We start from the raw sequence: 21,869 nt of genomic DNA on the forward strand, positions 1-21,869 counted from the left end.
ATTTTAAAAGGCATTTGAGCTGGGTTTGGCGGTCCACATCTGTAATCTCAGCACTTGGGAGGTGAGGCAGGAGGATCATAAGTTCCAAGCTAGCCATGACTATGTAGTAAGACCCTGTCAAAAGAAAGGGAAAGGTAAACCGAAAGGCATTTGATCAGTGTATTCTGGTTTTAGAAGGCTCAGCTGAGGTGGGTCTCCCATCTTCATTCATTCTGAATCCCCACTCTTGAGCTTTCCAGGATTACTTCCTCATTGAGACAAACACTGAGCACTATTCCCCTGTTGCCAATGTGACAGACTCTTGTGGACAGCACAGGAGTTTGCCTTCCCTTCTATCACTAGCTAGCATCAGATATGGGGTTCCAGTGTCTTTATTATGATCCACAAAGCAGGCCCTTTGTGATAGCCGAGTTGCTATGTAGCATAAAAATCCCACTTCTTAGAATGGCCAATTACTCTGGGAAAGATGTGCAGAAGGGTAGGAATTTCCTCAGCTAGTCTGATAGTAAACCTGGATGTGAGGAGCTTGAAGATTTCTCAGCCTCTGAAGAAATCAGATTCACTCACTGGAGGCAGATTTTTTGAGGTCATCAGGAAATAATGTTCTCTTCGGTTTTGGGAGTTTTTTCTTGATACTGTGCCAAAGGCAAGGACACAGACAATTGGATGCTGATGCAGTGCTGGGATTTATGTGCTCTCTGTGGTGTTTCAGCCTCTGTTACTAGGTCTGTTCAGCACATGAAACGTGGGGTCCTGTGCACGGTTTCTCCCATGTCATCTAATCTCACAGCAGTAGGTGTGTAGATCGCTTTCTATATGGATATCTAGTTATTGAGCCTGTATTTCAAAGTGGTCAAAGCCAATCTGCCACCTGCTCTTTCAAATCATGATTTGCACAAGGAAGTTTTCAGTCTGGTTCACAGTGGGGTGGAAAGGCACGTCTGGTCCTTTTCCTCTTGGCTCTTATCTACTGTAATGAAGGCATTCTCCTTGCTTGCATGGAGGGAGGCTCCTCCCTGACTGAGCATATAGCATTGTTTATTCTTTGGAAAACTCTTGCTGCAGCCTCATAACTTTATCTTCTACTTGGGGGAGCACCTAGGGAACCAAATGAGGTCGCTGGGATGGAAGTGGGCACAGTAGTAGGCAAACGTTACCCTTAGCAGTATCCCCCACACGATGTGGGACTGGAGCACCCTCTGGACCAGTGTTTCTCAACCTTTCCAATGTCCTTTAGTACAGTTCCTCATGTTCTGGTGGTCCCTAAACATAAAATTATTTTGTCGCTACTTCATGACTGTAATTTTTTTACTGTTATGAATTTTAATGTGAATAATTTGGAGATAGAGGTTTTCCAGAGTTGGTCTCGACCCACAGGTTGACAACCGCTGCTCTGGACTGCTCTCATTGTTTGCAGATGACTACTGTTGTAGGGCCTGCTGAGTTTCGACTGTCCAGAGAGAACCTGTGTTAATCTGCATTTGCCTGCTTGGCAATTATCACCCCCCCACCCCCTTTGTAAAGCTGCCACAATGCAAGCACCAGAGAAAGTGATGGACTCTTAATATGATGGAATCTTAATAAATAGGCTGATGTTTGTCATGGCTGGACAGGGCATGTTCATCGTGACTCAACAGGTGTGGTTTATCTTCTTGGGCTTGTCTGTGGGAAGCGTGTGGCCCTGTAAAATGATTTTGGCCTCACTGGTTCTCCACTGCTAGCATTTGCTGTCCCCTGAGTTGTGTCCCCCATCACCTCCACCGACGTTGTGGCTGTCTTTGTGCTTTCACGGCAAACAAAAGTGATGGCTGAACCCTGGGGCCTGCTGTGGTCATCCGTGTCCATGTGCTATGAGCTCCTCAGCCAGCTGCCTTCCTACCGTGGATTGCCACTGCCTCCCACTTAGTTTGTATGGTTATTAGAGGTGACCGGCCCTTGGTCAGAGTGGACACAGAAAGGTCCTGAAACACGGGGGTGCCTTCTGACAGTTCTCAGTGTTGAGAATCAGTTCACCTCTCCCTAGAATCTGGTTACGTCATTTTCTGGTGGTTGTTGTTTCTCTGTAGGTGCCAATCAGAGGTTGTTTTGTGAAACAGCTGTATGAAATGCTTCCTTTGCAGCCTCCTTGGTGCCTGCCTTATAGTAGGTAGCTGATTTCCTGTGTTAAAAAGGGAACTATGTTGGGGGACTGGCTCTTCTGTGTAAGCATGCGGATCTGAGTTTGATCCCCAGAACCCACATGGAAAAACTGTGCACGGTATCATGTGTCCATAATCCTAGTGTTGGTGTAGGAGGGAACAGGCGGGCAGTCAGTCGTCGGTGACACCCTGTCTCCAAATAAATAGTAAGTAAGTAATAAAGCGAAGAAAGACAGAGGAAGAGATTGTCAGAGTTAACTTCTGCATGCACAGACATAGTGCCCACTAAAAAGAAGAGAGACCTAAAAATTTCTTTTTAAAAGCTTTCAGAAAGCATGATCTTGAAGACAGCGCTAGAAGAGAAAACGGGCTTCCCCCAGGGTTAGTGTTGAGAATGCACTGGGAGGAGTTGCCTTTCAGTCTTGTTGGTTTTTGTTTGTTTTTTTTTTTGTTTTTAAAAACCAGATCATGTTCTAATACCATCTCTCAGCAGTAAGACCCATGTGAGTTGTGGGTACTCTGTGTGTGTGTGTGTGTGTGTGTGTGTGTGTGTGTGTGTGAGGGGGGGGTCACACAGTAGCCAGCAAATCCATGCAGCGTCTGTTTGTCATGTCGACAAGCCTGTAGTCCCTTTTCTCACTTCCGTCTTCACACAGGAGGCAGCTGTGGGTGCTGTCCCCAGGCAGAGGAGGGTTTCTGTCGTGAAGACACCATAGATATTAATAGTCTTTTTTGTTTGTTTGTCACAGCAGAGGTGAAAACCCCCAAGCGCCGGCAGCCATTTGTCCCCTTTGCTCTGCGGAACCACACGGGATGCACACTGTGGTTTGCCACCCTGACTACTACACCCACCAGGTAAGGTACTTTCTTTCTGTCTCTGGAGCTGCTTACATCCCTGGCAGCTTCTGTGCAGCTGCATGGCAGGGCAAGGTTGGCCCCTGCTCAAGGCCTCTGGGCTTGTACGTGAATCAGTAACTCATGTTCTGAGATTGGTGGTAGAAGTTCTGATTTTGCAAAGGACCACAGAGAAGTGGTTCCGCGTGCAGTAGTGGGGCTGTGCTCATCTGGACCTGGTGTGCGTTAGGTTCACAGTCAGCGTGAGAGAAAAGTCATTCCAGGTCTGCTTAGATGCCACACTCTTTAGAGAAGCTATATATGGTCACACAACTAAGTATTTGGCATATTTCCTCTGAGCCTGCTTTGGAAATACCCTCCAACACTACTCCTGAACTCTTGTTTTTGTCTCTAAAACACACTTTGGCCCAGATACCATGGGTGGACTCAGGAGGGTATGAGAACTTGCCTAAGCTAAATACAAAGCTTAGCTGACAGCTTTGCCTGCTGAGATGTTGGCTCAATGTTCTGAATACGGGGCGGCGGGTGGGGGGGGGGGAGGCTTTTCAGCTTCATGAAATGCAGAATTGAGTGACTGTCAGTCAGCTGATTTGAAATGACATTCTTTTTTTACTAGCTATGAGGGTACCTTGGCTAAGACTTTGCTGTTTTTTGTTCATGTCAGTTAAATTCTTGCTGGTCACCAGCATGGTCTCTTAGAAAGTCTTGCCATGTTCCAGACGCACTGCTGAAGCAGGTGACTGGATACTGACAGCTTTCACGGATTTCTTTCTTTCTTTTTGATGCATGTGTGTAAGTGTGGCTGTGTGTGTTTGTGTGTGTGTGTGTGTGTGTGTGTGTGTGTGTGTGTGTATGTGTGTGTGCGTGCATGCTCATGCATGTATGTGAGTGTGTCTGCAGACCTTGGATGCCATCCTCAGGAATGCATCTACCTCCCTTGACAAAGAGTCTCCCATTGGCCTGGAGCTTATTAATTAGGCCAGGCTGGCTGGCCGCTTAGCTCTAAGGATCCTGTCTCCTGCTCCTCGGTGCTAGGATCCATGCACCACCACACCCAGATTCTTCCATGGGTTCTGGTGATCAAACTCCCATGCTCATGCTTGTGAGGCAGGCGCCTTTAACGCCTGATGTGTAGGGCTGGGAAGATGGCTCAGCCAGTGAAGTTCTTCCTATGCGAGCATGAGAATGTGGGTTTGGATCCAGCATCCTTGTGAGATGCTGAACATAGATAGTAGTGTACCTATTGTCCCAGCACTAAGAAGTAAAGATGGGGATCCCTGGAGCTGAAGGGACAGCCAGATTGGCCGGCTGATGAGCTCCAGGTTCACAGAGAGATCCTGTCTCAGATAACGAGGTGGAGATTCACTGAGGATACCTGATGTTGACCTTTGACCCCCACATACACATACGTGCATAATGTAACATGCACATATAACACACATACACGAATGAACTTTCTTTAACTTAAAAGACATTGAAACAGGGCCTCACTTATGTAGCCCAGGCTGGCCTAAAGCTTGCCATGTAGACTTCTTTACGTTCACTCTCATTCCTCAGCTGATCTAGTAAGTATGTGCTGCTGTGCTCACCGGTACTTTAATCTATTTCCAAACAGCCAGAGAAGTTGTAACCGAGCCTCAAAGTAGCCGAAGTCACTGACTTTCTTGGGTCACAAAGAACAACCAGGGTATGTCATGCCAGTGCAGTCAGTCAGTTGTAGGAAGACCACTTCTCGGTGGCTCAGAGCTACTGTAAAGGCAGCAGGGAGAGCAAGACAGGAGAGATGACCTGTCATCTGATTTGATTCCAGGGCTGCACTGTCTCACAGCGGGAGTCCCGGGGTGGTTCCAGAAGGGAATGGAGCTTTTCTGGATGATGCCCACAACGTCAGTGAGTGGAGAGAAGTCCTCACAGGTGAAGAGATTCCTTTTGAATTTGAAGCCAGAGGAAAGTTAAGACACAGGTAAAATTTGACTGTTTATTCTTCTGTGAAAGACATGACACGGATGTAAGTGTTTGTCCCTGGTGTCTTGTCTTTCACTTATTCATGACTTGAGTGGTTATTGTGAAAAGATACTTTGAATGTCATTGTTTCCTCTTAAAATATAGCCTGTCATGCCATCTGGAAAATTGTTTCTTTCTTTTCCCATTCATTCAATGTGTGAGGCAATAACTAAGGATTTCAGAGTTTGGGAAAAGGCTAGATAATATCCTAACCCACAGATCCATTGTATTCTGTTTCCATGTGCAGGGGTGATGTGCTATTCTAGACAGGTTCTCAAAGCAGATAGGCTCAGGATACAGAGCAGTAAGAGTAAGGCAGCAATTGGATGCAGTGTAATTTCAAGGGGAACTGCTGGCCTGTTTACTCTTGCAGCAGCTAGCCAGAGGAGTTGGCACAATATGGACAAAGGCTTTAAGTTTGTTTCCTGCAAGATAATAAAATGTCCAACAAAGGCATTGCACTGTATTTTTAAATGGGAAGGCTGTCATGGATGTAAAGAAGTGAAGGTTTAGTGTTTGAGCCTCGAACTGATTTCAGGGGCAAGCTGATTTCAGAGAAGAGACTGGTTTCAGGCCTGAGTCCCCTGCTTCTGTGCAAACCTCTTTCACAACAAAGCACTCTTGTGCAGGTTTGCACAGGCTAGTCCTGTCTGGTGAGGGTTTTGAATATGTAGGTCTGGATCTCTGGAGGTCTTATGGAGGTCGGGGTAGAATCACTATGCTGGACAGACTTCTGGGATATCCTGTCCTTCAGGAGGCTCTTGTTGATGGTGACTTTGAATAAGCCCTGCCTCTTGCCTTAGAGAGGGCCTGACCTTGGTGTCACTTCTGTCTTGGTCTCCCTGTTCTGTAACCCACTGTGCTGCTTGAATTCATCAAAATAAATGCTTTTTTGGCATTTTCTCCTTGGCACACTGTACCCCATGCTGCCTTCCTCCCTTCCTCCCTTCCTGTCAGCCTCAGTTCAGTTCCCCATTTCAGCCTTCTGGCTTGAATTAGGCAAAATCTAAAATAGAATTAAACGTGCAATTTCCTCCCATTCCTTCTGTTCTGCCCACTGCCTTCTGCTCCAATTTCAGCCAAGCACTAGTGCTCTGTAACTCTGAGGGCTCTGTCTCCCAGGCTTGCTTGTGGTTATGTAGGGCCCGAGCCAAACGACTGGATGTGTTCCTGAGTGGAGTAGAATTTCCAACAAAGGAACCAAAAAAAGAAAGCTTGTGCATCCCCAAGGGCGTGGTTGCGTGACTCAATGGCTAGTATACTTTGACTGCCCCACTCCACTGATAGCCCTGACATCATTATCTCATGAAGGCTAGGTAGGGGCTTCTGGGAGAGACCTGGCAAGCATACAAGATTTCATAGTTTTTATGAGAGGAGGGCAGATGCCCCTTGGTTCAAGCCTGTCACGTCTCACTACTTGCTACTAGCAAAAAAGCCTGTTAAACCCTCTTCTTGACCTTGCTTACTAGCTAGTGCTGAGAAGGTTTAGCCAGCTGGCATTTACATCATTATACAATAAATTAGATTGGAGTCTCTGCTCCTAATTTCCTTCCTTTTTGAGACTGGACCCTTTCTGTTCTGATTGACAGACATACTCATGACCTGCGCATCCATCAGCTGCAAGTTCGAGTCAATGGTTGGGAGCAAGTGAGCCCAGTGTCTGTGGACAAGGTTGGGACCTTCTTCCGGTATGCAGCACCAGACAAAAATTCCTCTTCCTCTACGGTGAGTGGCTGCTGTGTGGTGTTATGCCACACCCTGCCAGGCCAGACTGTCACATAGCTTGTAGTAACCATGCTCCAGGGAAGTGCTTTGTTCCACTATTTCTAAAAAGATGACATTGGGTTATTGACTCAGGGTTGGGGTTGGTAATCAACATGCAGATAAGCCAGGCAGTGGTTGACATCAGAAGAAAACAAGGTGGACATTTGGCAGTAACATGCTATCTCTTGTAGGTAGATATCTTTCTTGGCTCCTTACAGACTGGATACTTGAATACAACAATCCCCCAGTGTCTCGGGTGGGGGCGAGGGAAGATGGGTTTCACGACTTCACCTGTCCTCCACATACCCAAATCTTAGGTGCTCAAATCCCTTGTGTTAGGTGGCATAGTGTTTGCACGCAAGTCATGCATATTCTCCAGTAAACTGGAAATTATCTCTAGACTACCTAGGGTGTACCTAGTACCATGAGTGCTGTGGAAATGGTTGCTGATACTGTATAGTATAGGGGATAGAGACTAGGTAAGAATTTGTACATGCTTAGTACAGGGTGATCATCATAAGCCTGACCACACAGCACACGATCTGGGTGTAGTTAAGTCGGAGGGTGTGAACTATCTTGACTGTTTTTGATGTATTATAAAGTTTTATAATTTATATACATTTTCATATTATAGTACTCTTCTGTGATCCTTTTAACTCTGAGGTCCCAAATCCTGTGTGGCAATGAGGTACAGAGGTGACCATTGTTGCTTTTTATCTGATCATGCGAGTTCATATGTCCTCTACTAGTTTTGCCCTGGTCTGTGGTCCTGGGGCTGCAGGGCATTGGGGAAGGATGCAGGCATCGGGGAAGGACGCAGTCAGCTTCCCTAGTTGCTGGTATAGGCAGAGTCCAGTGTCCAGGTGATGCAGGTACCATATTCATGTTTTGTTGGGCAGATGAATATTTAGGGGCACCAGTGATGTGATAGAAAATGTAGAGAGATACTTTCAGAGAACACCATTCCATAGGGTCTCTCTCTCTCTCTCTCTCTCTCTCTCTCTCTCTCTCTCTCTCTCTCCCCCCCCCCCATCTATCTTCAATGGGAGCAAACAATTCTTTATTTTTTCTCCTCTGATTATTTTTCTGCCTAAATTCATGCCAGGCAGTGAAAGGACCGACTCTGCCTGTACATGCCTTCCATTGCATTGCTGGGTGCTGGAGGAAGCTCACAGCTGTTAAATGTTTATAGACCGACCTTTGTTTTCTCCCTGCTGCTCGCGACATAGCGTGTTGTCTTTAGACATACTGTGCTTTATAGTATTTTCAGCACATCTCAAGGCAGTTAGATTGTCACTGAATGTAATTGCACCTGCTGACGCTCTGACTCTGCGACTCTCTCTTAGATTGGCAGCCCAAGCAGCAGAACAAATATCATACATCCCCAGGTTTATGTGAGTATGATCTTTCTGTTGTCATCATTGTGCTTACTGAGTGTGTGCACCACTCTGAGATTATGCATAGCTGTGTGTTTCTTGATGGTCAAGGGCTCTGTGGCCTGTGTGTGACTGGCACCCATCCTACCTTTCCCTACTCATGGTCCTCTAAATTAGTGCACATTGCTGAGGATTATGGTCCTCTAAATTAGTGCACATCGCTGAGGATTATGGAGCCTTCAAGGCCTCTCTTTCCTTCTCACCTGAACTAGACGTTTTCCCTGGTTCAGTTGTATTTTGCCTGTGCTTGGTCCAAAGGCCATGCAGGGAAATGCAAGTCGTTAGATGACCTCCTATCATTGCAAAGTGACATGAATGACATGCTCCAGGCTTTCCTTTTGGATTTCTTATGCCTGTGGATCCCAGGCACCAAAGTTTCAGGTAGGCCTGGAAGCTCTGGTGTGTGTTCCTTGGGGACTGGGCCAATGAGGGCTTGAGCTTTGATGGTGATTTGTGACTACTTTGTGCTCCTTAAAAACACTCCAGAAAGGGGCTAAAGAGGTAGCTCAGGGAATTTAAGTTCAATTCCCAGCACTATGCCAGGCAGCTCATAGCTGCCTGTGTCTCCAGCCCTGAGGATTTAGTTCCTTCTTCTGCCCTCCTGAAGGTGGTATGCATGGCATCCCTCACACTGAGATACACACATCCACATAAATAAAAGTAATGATAAAAACAAACCAGAAACCCAAAAATACTCCAGAAAAGATGGTTTTGATGTCTGACTTGGACTTTGCAGCAAAGTTTGGAAGCAAGGTGCTTTGTGTTATTTTGCTTACTAGGATGATTCTCATACAGTTTGCTCTAATAACAATAAAGTTGGCAGAATGAAGCACTTGGCTGTGTTATCATATGTTTCTGTGGCAAAGAAGCCTCATCAGTATGTCCTAAGAGTTGTGCTTTTGAAATCCTCTTCAATGTATCTCACGTGGAAGTCATCCTTAAGTAAATATTTCTGTATGGCAGTTGTAAACGGTGTTGTATGTAAGTGAACATACAGGAACTTAGGACAGCAAATGCAACCCAACAATGATGAACCATTTCCCTCTCATACTGAGTCTAAACCTGGTGTCCTGTTTGTAAGGGTTGGACACGCCTGTAATATCAGTGCTTGGGAGGTGGACTTTGGGCAGGAGCTCAAGACCATCCTTGGGTACATATTAAGTTTCAAGTCAGCCTGGGCTACATGAAAAGCAAAACAAATGAAACCAAGGCATGGTTATGGAGCAGAACCTGGAGGGTTAGGGTGACGAAGTTTGTTTTTAAAGTTCTTGGACGCAATACTATTTTATTTACTTATTTATTCATTTATTTGGTCATCACGAGAGTCACACTGAGAAAAAGTCACACACTGCTGAGGAATGTCCCCCAAACAGACAGAACTTTCCTGTACACTGTACTTTCCATAGACAGGTCGAAGACTCTGCAGACTTCTTTCTGTCTCCCTGTGTGTGTCTGGGTAGGACCCAGCCCCTTGTTAGTGTTCAGGGAATGCTTTCTCAGTCTCACTTTGGGAGGAAGATGCCACACGAGGGAAACCAGTTAGTGCTTTGCAGGGTCCAACCTCAGCATCTCTAATTTCAGCTGCTTCTGTTGACTGTTCTTATTTCCTCAGGGCAGCTGAAAACAAGTCTTGTCTACAGGTTTGTTTTTTTTTTATTATTAATGAGGGCTTGCAGCCTGTTTTTCTTTTTACCTATTCACAGGAAATTTGAAAAGTTGAATAGGTTATTAGCACTATCTCAGTTGAAGTTCTTTATATCTGGAGTCCTGGGCCTAGCCCTCCCTCCCTTTCTCTGTAGAGCTAAGAACTGAAGCCAGGGTCTCCTGCATGCTATGCAAATACCCTACTGCTGAGCCCAGATAGCTCCAGCCTTGGTGGTTTCTTTTGGGACATACTTTGTGGTGTTATATCTGTATAGATTATTTTATAGACGTTGTAAGAGTTGATGATTTAAAGATTTTTTATTTTCTTTATTAAGTATTTTATATGTGTGTTTGCTTGCATGTATGTAAGTGTGCCGTGTAAATATCTTGTTTCTGAGGAGGCTGGAAGAGGGCACTTCTAGAACTGGGGTTTACAGATGGTTGTGAGCTGCCATGTGGGTGCTGGGAATTGAACCTGGGTCCTCCAGAACAGTGGCCACTGCTCTTAACCTCTGAGTTATCTCTGACTTTTTATTTATTTTTATTTTATTTTTGTTTTGGGTTTTTCGAGACAGGGTTTCTCTGTAGCTTTAGAACCTGTCCTGGAACTAGCTCTTGTAGTCCAGGCTGCCCTCAAACTCACAGAGATCCGCCTGCTTCTGCCTCCCGAGTACTGGGATTAAAGGTGTGTGCCATCATACTCAGCAGTCCTGCCTCTTTTATCACAGTATTCGTGTTTAGCAATAGTTATGGCCTGCTTGTTCACTTTAGCGGTGAAATTGGTTTGGGGTAGAGAATGACTCACTGAAAAGCTGTGGTGACAAAGTGCCCAGACTTCTCACACTCTGGTATTCATGAACTCTGTGTTTCCAGATGCACAGTTATTTTCTTTCTCTCTTTCCCAGTTCTCTTCGCTCCCACCAGTGCGGGTTGTGTTTGCCGTCACAATGGAAGGCAGTGCCCGGAAAGTAATCACAGTCCGGTCTGCCCTCATTGTAAAGAACAGACTGGAGACACCAATGGAACTACGGTTGGACAGTCCCTCAGCTCCTGACAGTACGTTCAGATGGTGTAGAACTAGGTCTTCTCTACTGTTATTGTGACTGTCTGTCCCCATGCAGTCAGTATAAATAGTAAGCCTTGAGGTGGGGACCATCTCCTGCAACTGCTAAAACCCTTATTTCTGTAACAGAACCAGTGGTGCTTCCTGCTATCATGCCAGGGGACTCATTTGCTGTGCCTCTACACCTCACTTCTTGGAGGCTGCAGGCCCGACCCAAAGGACTGGGTGTGTTTTTCTGTAAGGCTCCCATTCACTGGACCAACGTAGTGAAGACCGCAGAGGTTAGCAGCAGCAAACGGGAATGCCATTCCATGGACACAGAGAAAAGCCGGTTCTTCAGGTTTGTATGCTGCTGGGATGGGTGCCTGGGCATTGGCTTTTCCCCTGCAGGGCCTCTGAAGACCCTTAGCAAGCCCTTTGTCTTTGTTTAACACTCTGAGTTTGTCGGGGAACAACCACGGGAGGCTGTAGCCACATCGTATCAGGTGCCATATCTGTGCATTTGTACGAATAGAGTACAGATAGGGAAGAAAAGACAAATCTAAATTGGGAAGCCAGCTCCCGGGCCTGGGGCTTTTCCTCAGGAATAATTTAAAGTCAAGATTCATGCCTGATGCTGACTTTATTGAACACATTGACAAAATTGCCTCTCCATCTAAACCTGTGTTTCCCTCTGTAGTATGTGAAGGCGTCTTCCTGGGTTCAGTGTTGGAAGAGACAGCGGATTGCTGCCTTCAGGCTCTCAGAAACTTTAAGCCCCATCCAGACGAGGGCTCCCCTTTATACTTTTTGTAGAGTAAAAATGGGCATTCATTTAGCTTAAACTTACAAAGTTACTACAAACATAGTATGGAGAGTTCTAGCAGACACTTAGGCTAAATGTGCCAGTTGTAGGGAGACTGAAGAGAAATAGATGAGAATACACATGGAATCGCAATTGGCAAAACGATAGATATCCAAGATTCCCTCACACTGTCAGCCAGCTCGTTTTAGTGGGCATATGCTTAGAGAGTGCCTTGCCCAGTAATTCCAGATTCTATATTATTTTCAAGTATGAGTGGAACATTCTTTAAGAGAGGCCTTCTCTTGGGCCATAAGATTAAGATCAATAAATATTTAAAATTGAAATCATGCAGAATACATATCCTGATAATAGAATTGGATCAAATCAACAGCAATAAGATGCCTAGACAACCCTCATGTATTTGGGAATCAAACTGTACTTCTAAATAACCCTTGGGTCAAAAGAGAAATTACAAAGGAAATTAGAAAATATTTTGAATGTAACAACAACAGTAAAAACAGTAATAATAAAGACACGTGGGGCTGGAGAGATGGTTCAAAGGTTAAGAGCACTGACTGCTCTTCTGGAGATCCTGAGTTCAATTCCCAGCAACCACATGGTGGCTTAAAACCATCTGTAATAAGATCTGGTGCCCTCTTCTGGCCTGCAGGCATACATGGAGGCTGAACACCGTGTACATAATAAATAAATAAATCTAAAAAAAAAAAAATAAAGACACGTCAAAATGGGGCACCCTGCAAAAGCAATTCCTATGGGAAAGCTACAGTTTTTAATGCTCTGTTTGAAAATAAAAATATGTAAAACCACCCACTTAGCATTGAGACGCTAATAAAAGAATGAAAGAGAGCTAGTAAAGCCAGGTGTAGAGGCACACATCTCTATAATCCTAGTCATTGGGACATGGAGAGAAAAGGACCAAGAGTTCAAGATCATCCTTGGATTTATTATGAGCTTGAGGCTGGCTTGGGCTACATGAGACCTTGTCTTACCCAAAACCAAAACCAAAGCCATGCATGCACAATGTAACTTTAATAAAATAGTATTGATTCCTTATGATTTTTTTCAAATATCCTTGGTGTCTTTATTTCTTCCTTAATTGTTAAATTGATACAGCTTGAAGTCATCTTAATTGCAAACTTCAACTAAGGAATTACCTAGATTAGATTGAGTTATGAGTATATCTGTGGGGGATTGTTTTATTAACTAATGGAAGAAAGCCCAGCCGACTGTGGGTGGCCCCATCCCTAGGCAAGTGGGTATTCCTGGGCTGTATGTGAGCCAGAATGAGCCAGCTCTTCCCTTCTTTAATGTGCTTTTGGTCAGAGTGCATTATCACAGCAGTAGCGTGAAACTAAAATACCATGTATACTACAACATGTGTGAGTTTTGTTGAACAAGCAAAAAGCCCAACACAGGGTAGTATGTACCCCATTTGTATGTAGTTCAAGACAGACATGTTTGATAAAAGGGCTTTCTTGAACAAATGGCTGGGAGAACATACTGTTTGGAAAGTTAGTGATGGGGCTTCGGGGCTAAACTAGTTCTTAACTTGTATGGAGTGATGGTTACACAGGAGCATATAATGACCAATGCCCATTAAGCCCTAGAATTCAAAGCCTATACATTTTACTGTGTGCCACATCTCAGTCCATGTATTTTCATCAAAGGTTGCAGCTATCTGGCTGACCCAAACTGTTGTAACGGTATTTGGCTAAGGAGAAACAAATTCCAGTTCTTAATTCAGGCTGACATTTTTTTTCATACTGTTTTGTCTTCACAGGTTTTGTGTAGCCATAAAGAAAGAGAATTATCCAGATTATATGCCCTCAAACATATTTTCTGACAGTGCAAAACAGATTTTCAGACAGCCTGGGCATACCATATATCTCCTACCAACAGTGGTCATCTGCAACTTGCTGCCCTGTGAGCTTGACTTCTATGTGAAAGGAATGCCAATTAATGGGACCCTGAAACCTGGCAAAGAGGCAGCCCTCCCCACGGCTGATACGTCCCAGAATATCGAACTGGGTAAGGCTGCCCTAGCAACATTTATAGTAACACCGTGAAAAATACCAGGGAGTATTTTGTGAGCGTTCTGAGCCCCTTGGAGAAAGAAAGTTGCATGAGATATCTCAGTGAATTGACTCAGAGCCAAGGACTTTGCCATGCAGCAGTCAACAGAGCCCTTGTTCTTGTGTGTGGGTATGGGGAGTAATTGCATCTTTTCAGCTATGCGGATGCCTTAGCTGTAGAATGGGAAGAGGCAAATGTCAGAAGTCAGGCTCTTACCTGTGCCCTCATGTAACCCTTATAGCAGCACTTCTCTGACCCATTTGATTGATGCAGAGATCGAAGTTGCAATGTTTATTGCTCCTTACCTTTCTTTTGTAAGGGTCAGGGTAGAGAACAGCTGCATTTCAAACACCAAGCAGACACCACTAACCATAACTTTATTGGGACCTTCAAGGAACTCTAGGATTGAAATAGTAAACTTCGGGAGGTGGTGGCGCACACCTTTAATCTCAGCACTTAGGAAGGACTGAGGCAGGTGGATCTCTGCCTAACTTGTTTCTGACTAGCTCTTTTTGAACCCTTTGCCTTGGGGCTTTTTATATGCTTCTGTGTATCTTACTTTCTTTGCCTCTCTGTGGCTGGTGGCACCTGCCTGGCTTCTTGCCCCACACATGTCCCTTTTTGTTTCCTTCTCTCTCTTTTTTAATTGAACTATGTATTTTTTCCCCACTCCCCTTCCTTCCTCCTCTTCTCTCCTGTTTGAGCCTACATTTCTCCTTCTATTTATTCTGTCTGCCCACCAGCCCCACCTATCTTTCTCCTGCGTAGCTATTAACTGTTCAGGCTTTTATTAGGCCAATCAGGTGCCTTAGGCAGGCAAGGTGGAAAAATGCAACATTATCTTTACATAATTAAACAAACGCAGCATAAACAAAAGTAACACACCTTTATACAGCTAAAGTAATATTCTGCAACATAAACAAATGTAACACACCTTTGCCTAGTTAAGATAATATTCTACACCACAGACTTCCTAATGTGTCTCTTGGGCTCTGGTTTGCTTCATATTTATTCCTATCCAACGAGAAGGAAGTGGCCTTGAGGTTTCCACAACGTAGATCTCAGTGATTTCTCTAAAAAGGAATCCAATTTAGTTTATTATTGGCTGTTTTTGACAAACTCAAGTGCAAGTCCAGAAAGTCAATGTCTTGTACCTGTAGGGGTGTCACTGGAGAACTTCCCACTCTGTAAAGAATTGCTCATCCCTCCTGGGACCCAGAACTACATGGTCAGAATGCGACTCTATGACGTCAACCGGCGGCAGCTCAACCTTACCATCCGCATTGCATGTCGTGCAGAAGGATCCTTAAAGATCTTCATTTCTGCGCCATATTGGCTAATCAACAAAACAGGTATACCCGGAGACCATGCAGGTAGACCTTTGCCGTGGGCCTTTGGATGCCTTTGGATGTCAGCTGACTAACTGGAGCCAGTGCAGATGTTACTTCAGCAGTCCGATCTGCCCAGCCGTCCCTACTGTCTGTCTGACTGTAGTCAAGCTGCCCATTTAGGTTTCTGCAGACAGAACTCCCTTCCCCGCTTCCCCCAGGTGGATTCCCCCTTTTACTGTTTGCATATTTCCTAGGGAGACTGGGTGGGAACGTTATAAACTTTTCCCTCCTTCCTAAAGGGTTACCACTGATCTTCAGACAGGACAATGCAAAGACAGACGCTGCAGGCCAGTTTGAGGAGCATGAGTTGGCCCGGAGCCTGAGCCCTCTCCTGTTCTGCTATGCTGACAAAGAGCAGCCAAACCTGTGAGTGTGACTATGGATGGGAGGGCCAGTGAACTAGTACCTGTGTACGTAGCACTGTCCTGTAGGCCACAGGCCTGTCTTGGCAGCAGTGGAGCCCTGACTTAATGGGATTCTTTTTTTTTTTTAAACCCCAAGTTATATGTTACTTGATACTGAGAATAAACCATTTGTGAGTTTGCAATGAAAGGTAGTTTTATTTTGTTGAAATAGGACTCTTATTTGTAACTGTGCCAGGGAAGAGAAATTGGGCACCCTCCTCTTTTTACTGCCATTTCTCTCTGCTAGCAGCTTTGAGACCTGGAGAGGAGTGGATTGGGGAGGAGAAGGGTTGTCCTTGGTAGAGTCTTCAACACGAGAATCCTGCTGAGATTGCTTGTGTGAGGTGTTGAGACCCCAAGTGTGCTGTTGCTCCATTTTAAAATTCATGGAGGTCTGGGGTGGGGGAGCACTTGTGAGGTTAAGTGAGGTGTCTTTTTAAGGCACGTAGGGACATTAATTCACTTTTGTTGGTTTTGGCACTCAGTTTTCCTCAGGAGTTTACAGCCCCAATCTAAAGATAAATGGGCGTGTCCTATGTTTCTCACCTCCATCTGTAGGGCACTGCTGAAACCTCACAAGAATGCGCCCCAGGGCGCTTTGGTGGACACTGTGAGGCTGCCCCAATGCTCTCCTGTGGACACCCCGAGGCAGCCCCAGGTCACTCCAGTCAACACTGTGAGGTGACCCCAGTGCTCTCCCATGGATCCGATGTGTTTATCACGGCCAGCCTGAGTCTAGTGTAAGGTTACAGTTTGTCAGAGTTCTGGCTGTTGGAAGAGATGCAGCCGGATATTCAGCCGTTTCTCTCTCATGGCAGTCTGGGGTCTAAGACTTGGCGTTTGTCACGGTTTGGTTTGCACGTGGAAGTCACACTTCCTGAATGGTTTCCTGTAGACCATCTCATTGCATTCTCTTTGGCCTCCAGTGGCTCAGGAAGGGGAGGAAATACTATTAAATCTTGTGAGGAAACTGAGGCACATTGTTTTTTACCAGTAGAGCTGGAACACACACCCTGGAGTCTTTGTTCTGTGATGAGACTCCAGCCCCGCCCAGTGTGATCGTACTTGTTGTCAGAAAGACAGCACCCCCAGCTGCCTCGCTTTACAGTGTGTCCTTACGGGGTTTCTTGGATCATCGTATTTTAAGGAAATGGTAGAGATTGTAGCATGTGATAGGTTTATGGAGAATTCTAGCGTTTCCTCCCAAAGTGCTTAGCTGCAGTTCTTAGTCTTTCATCCACTGCTGTGCTGTGGCTGCCTCTGGAGTGAACTGTCTCACTGTGCTGCGGGTCCACAGGAGGTAGGGTTGAGAGTCCGTGTGAAAGACCTAAGCGGGTGGCCTTACTCGGACTCTGTCGTGGATGGATGTGTACATGTTTGCTCTTCTGCCCATCACAGCTGCACCATGAGAATCGGAAGAGGAATTCATCCAGAAGGCATGCCAGGCTGGTGCCAGGGCTTCTCCCTGGATGGTGGCAGTGGTGTCCGAGCTTTGAAAGTCATCCAACAAGGAAACCGCCCAGGGCTCATCTACAACATTGGTGGGTTATGTTTGGGACTGAGGGTGGACTGGGACCATTGACCAAAGACCCTAGGCCTGCATGAATAAACCAGCCGTGCATGTTGGCCTGGCAGCAAGTGCAGGTTTTCTGATTTGACGGTGGTCTTATATCTCTTCTCTGAATGCTAAATTAATGTGTAGATATGTTCTATGAAACACCTTTTTTTCAGGGGAACTATAGAAACACTTAGAGCACTCTCATCCTGTAGTGTTCCCACACATTAATTCAAACTTAGAAAGCATGAGCAGGTCAGAAGACTTCACCTGGGACTCAAGTAGAGAGCTTGAGTGACAGTCCAGATGTGGACAGGAGGCCTGGGGCAGAGGTAGGAGGGCGGTGCTGTGTGAATTTGAGGCAAGAAATACAGTAAAATGGACTTGGGGATGCCAGGCCCCTACTTGTCTTCGTGGGTGTGTCAGGGAGGATTCTCTACCCATGTCCCTCAGAGCCAGTTGAGGACCCGTGAACCATTTCCTAAAGGCTCAGGGTCAATTAGATATAAGTATTCCCCATATTTTGTATGTTAACAATGTGACCTTGTAGTAAATCATTTCCAGGGACTTTACAGCTATGTTTAGCCTAAAACTGCCTGGTCCTGGGACCTGCCCTAGGAGACCAGAAGAGGTTGAAGGATTCGCTAGAATGTTGTAGTGTTGGTGTTGGTCTAGACAGTCATGTTGTAGGAGGAAGAACCATGATGGTACAAATTTACCCAGAATCCTACTGAGAATGTGGTAGCTTAGTCCTGAGTTCTTTTTAAAAAGTATTCAATTATTGTGTGTGTGTGTGTGTGTGTGTGTGTGTGAATGTGTGCATGTGCACATGTATGTACACATGCATTGTGCACAGGTATGCACATGCAGAAGACAGTATGCCGGAGCTGATTCTTTCCTTTCATTCTGCGGATCATGGAAATTGAACTGAGGTTATCAGTCTTGGAGGCAAGTGCCTTTAGCTGCTGAGTCAGCCTGGCTGTCCTGCTTGAGAATTTCTTAACAGAAGAACTGTTCAAGCGTAGTTTCCTTTTCAGATAATTTAACCTGGATTTGTTTCATGCTCCCATTTAAACTTCTTCCTTACAGTGAACATAAAAATTTCTCAAAGGAACCAGCTTTATTTGAGCCAAAAGAGCATTCTACTCACATTTGTTTTCTCCACCCCTCGAGTGGGCGGGGCCTTCTGCTGGCCTGGCTTGTGCATAATTTATTTTCCAAAACAAGCTACCCAGGTTAGCTGGACGCTATATTTCTATTTCAGACAGATTAGGGAAGGGAGAGAAACAAAGTTTCTTGTTGTTGTTGTTGTTGTTGTTCTTCTTCTTCTTCTTCCTCCTCCTTCTTCTTCCTCTTCTTCCCCCTGGCTCTCCCCCCCCCCCCCCCCCCCCCCGCCGCCGCCACCCTCCTTTCTCCTCCTCCTCCTCTTCCTTTTTCTTCTTTTGTTGTTGTTGTTTTTTGTTTTTCAAGACAGGGTTTGTCTGTAGCTTTGGAGCCTGTCCTGGAACTAGCTCTTGTAGACCAGGCTGGCCTCGAACTCACAGAGATCCTCCTGCCTCTGCCTCCCGAGTTCTGGGATTAAAGACATGCACCACCACTGCATGGCTCAAAGTTACTTCTTTTAGCACAACTCTTGCTGAGAGCCGCAGAATTGTAGCAGACAAGCAAGTGGCGCACTGAGCACATGTGTAATGTGCATACGTGTGTAGTCATGGATGCAGGTATAAAATGTGAACGCATGTGTAACCTTGCAGTGTCTGTAAACCTGTGTTCCTCACAGGGCTGTCATCTGAATTCTGTTCTTTTTCCAAGTGAAAGGACAAAAGGAACGGGCCAAGATAGGATCTTGAAAGTCCTTGGCTTTGTGACATTTGTGTGTGTGTTGTCAAGGCAATCTGGGAACTCTCCTAGTGCATACAAACAACCTCCTCTTGGAATGTTTATAGCACTATCCCCAGCAGAAAAGCCAGGACATGCACCTTGAAAAAGAAAGATTTTGTGCGTTTTGATCTCAGCTCGATTCATTGGGGTCTGCCAGGGTGTATAAACTAGGATAGAAGGGAAATAGAAAGATCACCTTTTTTCAGAAGCAGGGTGTCTGTGCTGCTCTGGACGACTCTCTGTGCTTCCAAATTAAGCACGGCTTTTGAAGTGGATTTCTTATTTGTAAGATCTGCTGACTCTGACACTGTTGGTTTCTGGCAACTTAAGCTTTTCTTCTTGTCCCAGAAGAAAAGTGTGTGTGGGGGGTGTCCCATCACCCTTGAGACATGTGATTTCTTAGGTAAGAATTCCAGAGACAATCTTTAAGGACTACTCAGTCTTTCTATTTCAGCTGACCTCCCAGGCCAATTGAAGCACTAGGTGCCTGGGCTGACCCCCTAGCCTTATCTGTGACTGCATAACCTAGATCATGTGACTCCACTTCCCATGCCTTAGTGCAGTAGAAGTGATTAATACCCTTATTCCAGAGGGCTGTTGTGAGAATTAAATGTAAAGCCACACAGAGGGCCTAACCTGTATGAAGGGGCCGATAAGTATTAGGATGCTATTTTTATTACTTTGGGTATATTTTTAATTGTTGTATATCCAGAACTCAGCACAGAGCTTTGAACTTATTTCCTGTATTTATTGTCATAGCAAATGAGTGAGTCATCCCGCTGAGTGTTGTAGTTTTTAAAATTGTCATCAGATTGTATAAGGTGACTCAATGTGACTTCATTTGTCTTTATGTGAAACTAGTTGGTTTGAGATTTCTTTCTCACTGGGTGTTTTATAAATGTATATATATATTCATTATATATATACATATGTTTCCAGTTTGTAGTAAGTGGGGAAGACCTATTTTTTAATAAATAAATAAATCCTAGCATGTGTATAAGTTGGATTATTGGATAGTAGACTAAAATTAATAGAGAAGGTTCTAGATAGAGTGCTTGAGTTCAGATTGGTATAGAATCCAACTAAGTAGTCTGAGGTTTCCATTTATCCTTTAACAAAGGCAGATCTCTGGGGGTGGGGAGTTTGCATCCCAAGTATAAGCATCATTGTATTGTGTAGTGTAGTTGTCTGAATGATTAGTTTCAAAAACGGAAAACGAAGCTATGTGCGACCAAAACATCCACGTGTCTTAGCTGTTATTATAGTGATGTATACAGGGGAAATCCTGAGATTTTTAAAACATTTACTTATTTTTTGTATGCATGCATGTATGCCATGGTACATGTGTAGAGGTCAGGGGACAACTTATAGGAGTGAGCAATGTGGGATTGAGGGATCAAAATCAGGTTGTCTTTATCCACTGAGCCATCTCATCACCCACCCCCAGGGCATTCTAAAGCCTAAATGGGTATAAGGAATAATACATTGTGAGGCGCTAATATTTACATTCCATTCTTGAAGGGCTTCATATCCACTCCAGATGACATACATGTTTGCTCACAGGAACTAAGGAATTATGAAGGCTTCTTATTTTTATCAGAACAAGAATTTTCAGTCATAATTAATCAATGAAATGGTTCTTGTCATTTGTAGGTATTGATGTCAAGAAAGGCCGAGGGCGCTATATTGACACTTGTATGGTCATCTTTGCCCCCCGTTACCTGTTGGATAATAAATCATCTCACAAGCTTGCATTTGCACAAAGGGAATTTGCCCGGGGACAGGTAAGCAATTTGCTTTGAAGAATGGCCAGAGCTTGTTTTTTAGTGGGGAGTTTTTAAAATCGAGGCTTGCTTCTCATCAAGACTGTGTTTTATGACGTGAGTGACCCAGCAGCTATTGTGTAGGATAAGGCTGAGAGTAGGAACTCAGCAAGAATTGTATGTGACTTGCTCAGGTTTTAAGTAACGTGACTAAAGCCCTGATCTGTGTGTTTTAGGGAACATCCAACCCCAATGGCTACATTTCCACCTTGCCTGGTTCCAGTGTGGTGTTCCACTGGCCACGCAATGACTATGACCAGCTGTTGTGTGTCAGGCTGATGGACGTTCCCAATTGCATTTGGTCTGGAGGCTTTGAAGTCAACAAGAATAATTCCTTCCATATCAACATGAGGTAAGTTTGAGGTTTGATCGAGCTCAGATTGAGTTCTCAGAACTTGTAAAACTCCAACGAAATGGTAGCACTTTAATGAGATGAGTGATAGAAGATGTTAGCAGCTTTAAGTGATGAACACAGTTCTCTGGTCTTAGGGCATGTGAAGTTCAGAGTGACTGCCTGTAACTCTTGCTGTCTGTGTTCAGGTGGTGCTACTGGTGGTAACTACCCTGTTTATTCTTTTGCATTTGAATGTTCTTCTCTTACCTGATGTTCTTCTGTCTTGTTTCATTTCTGTTACCATGATAAAATATCCTGATACCCCCCCCACAACCACCAAAAAAAAAAAACAAAAAACAAAAACAAAAAACCCCAACTTGGGGAGAGAAAGGGGTTTATTTCAGTTTATGCTTTCAGTTTATAATCCAACATAGTGGAGGAGTCAAGGCTGACACCCCAAATGGCTAGTCACGTATTCATGGTCATGAGCAGAGAGAAAGAAACGAATGCATGCGTGCTCACTTGTTTATTAAATGTACTTCGCTCCATTTCTCCAGTGTCATACAGCTCAGGGTACTTTGCCTAGGGAATGGTGCTACCACCATAGATTAGGTCTTCTCATATTGATTAACTAAATTAAGACAGTCCCTGACAGAGCCTCAGACCAACCCAATGTGAGACAATCCATCAATCAAACTT

At 44.8% G+C, this 21,869-nt stretch overlaps 1 protein-coding gene across 6 annotated transcripts in view; it reads left to right on the top strand.

Annotated features, from left to right (window-relative positions):
• The window catches only part of Vps13d (vacuolar protein sorting 13 homolog D), a 222,268-nt gene that overhangs the window by 93,885 nt on the left and 106,514 nt on the right, over positions 1 to 21,869 (top strand). For 4 of the 6 annotated variants that reach the window (XR_015002163.2, XM_085690301.2, XM_048461275.3 and 1 more), the window contains 12 exons: positions 2,888 to 2,993; positions 4,804 to 4,956; positions 6,587 to 6,722; positions 8,108 to 8,155; positions 10,747 to 10,897; positions 11,034 to 11,244; positions 13,490 to 13,737; positions 14,943 to 15,134; positions 15,413 to 15,539; positions 16,976 to 17,118; positions 20,667 to 20,797; positions 21,013 to 21,188. Coding sequence is in view for 5 of the 6 variants with exons in the window: in XM_085690301.2 (XP_085546427.2) it covers positions 2,888 to 2,993; positions 4,804 to 4,956; positions 6,587 to 6,722; positions 8,108 to 8,155; positions 10,747 to 10,897; positions 11,034 to 11,244; positions 13,490 to 13,737; positions 14,943 to 15,134; positions 15,413 to 15,539; positions 16,976 to 17,118; positions 20,667 to 20,797; positions 21,013 to 21,188 (1,822 nt within the window). In the remaining variant the exon portion in view is untranslated. The remainder of the gene's footprint in view (positions 1 to 2,887; positions 2,994 to 4,803; positions 4,957 to 6,586; positions 6,723 to 8,107; positions 8,156 to 10,746; positions 10,898 to 11,033; positions 11,245 to 13,489; positions 13,738 to 14,942; positions 15,135 to 15,412; positions 15,540 to 16,975; positions 17,119 to 20,666; positions 20,798 to 21,012; positions 21,189 to 21,869) is intronic. The other 2 variants (XM_048461274.3, XM_048461276.3) reach the window with 1 other exon arrangement.

Source organism: Myodes glareolus, chromosome 6 (assembly GCF_982192425.1).
Source record: "Myodes glareolus chromosome 6, mMyoGla1.1, whole genome shotgun sequence".
NCBI lineage: Eukaryota > Metazoa > Chordata > Mammalia > Rodentia > Cricetidae > Myodes > Myodes glareolus.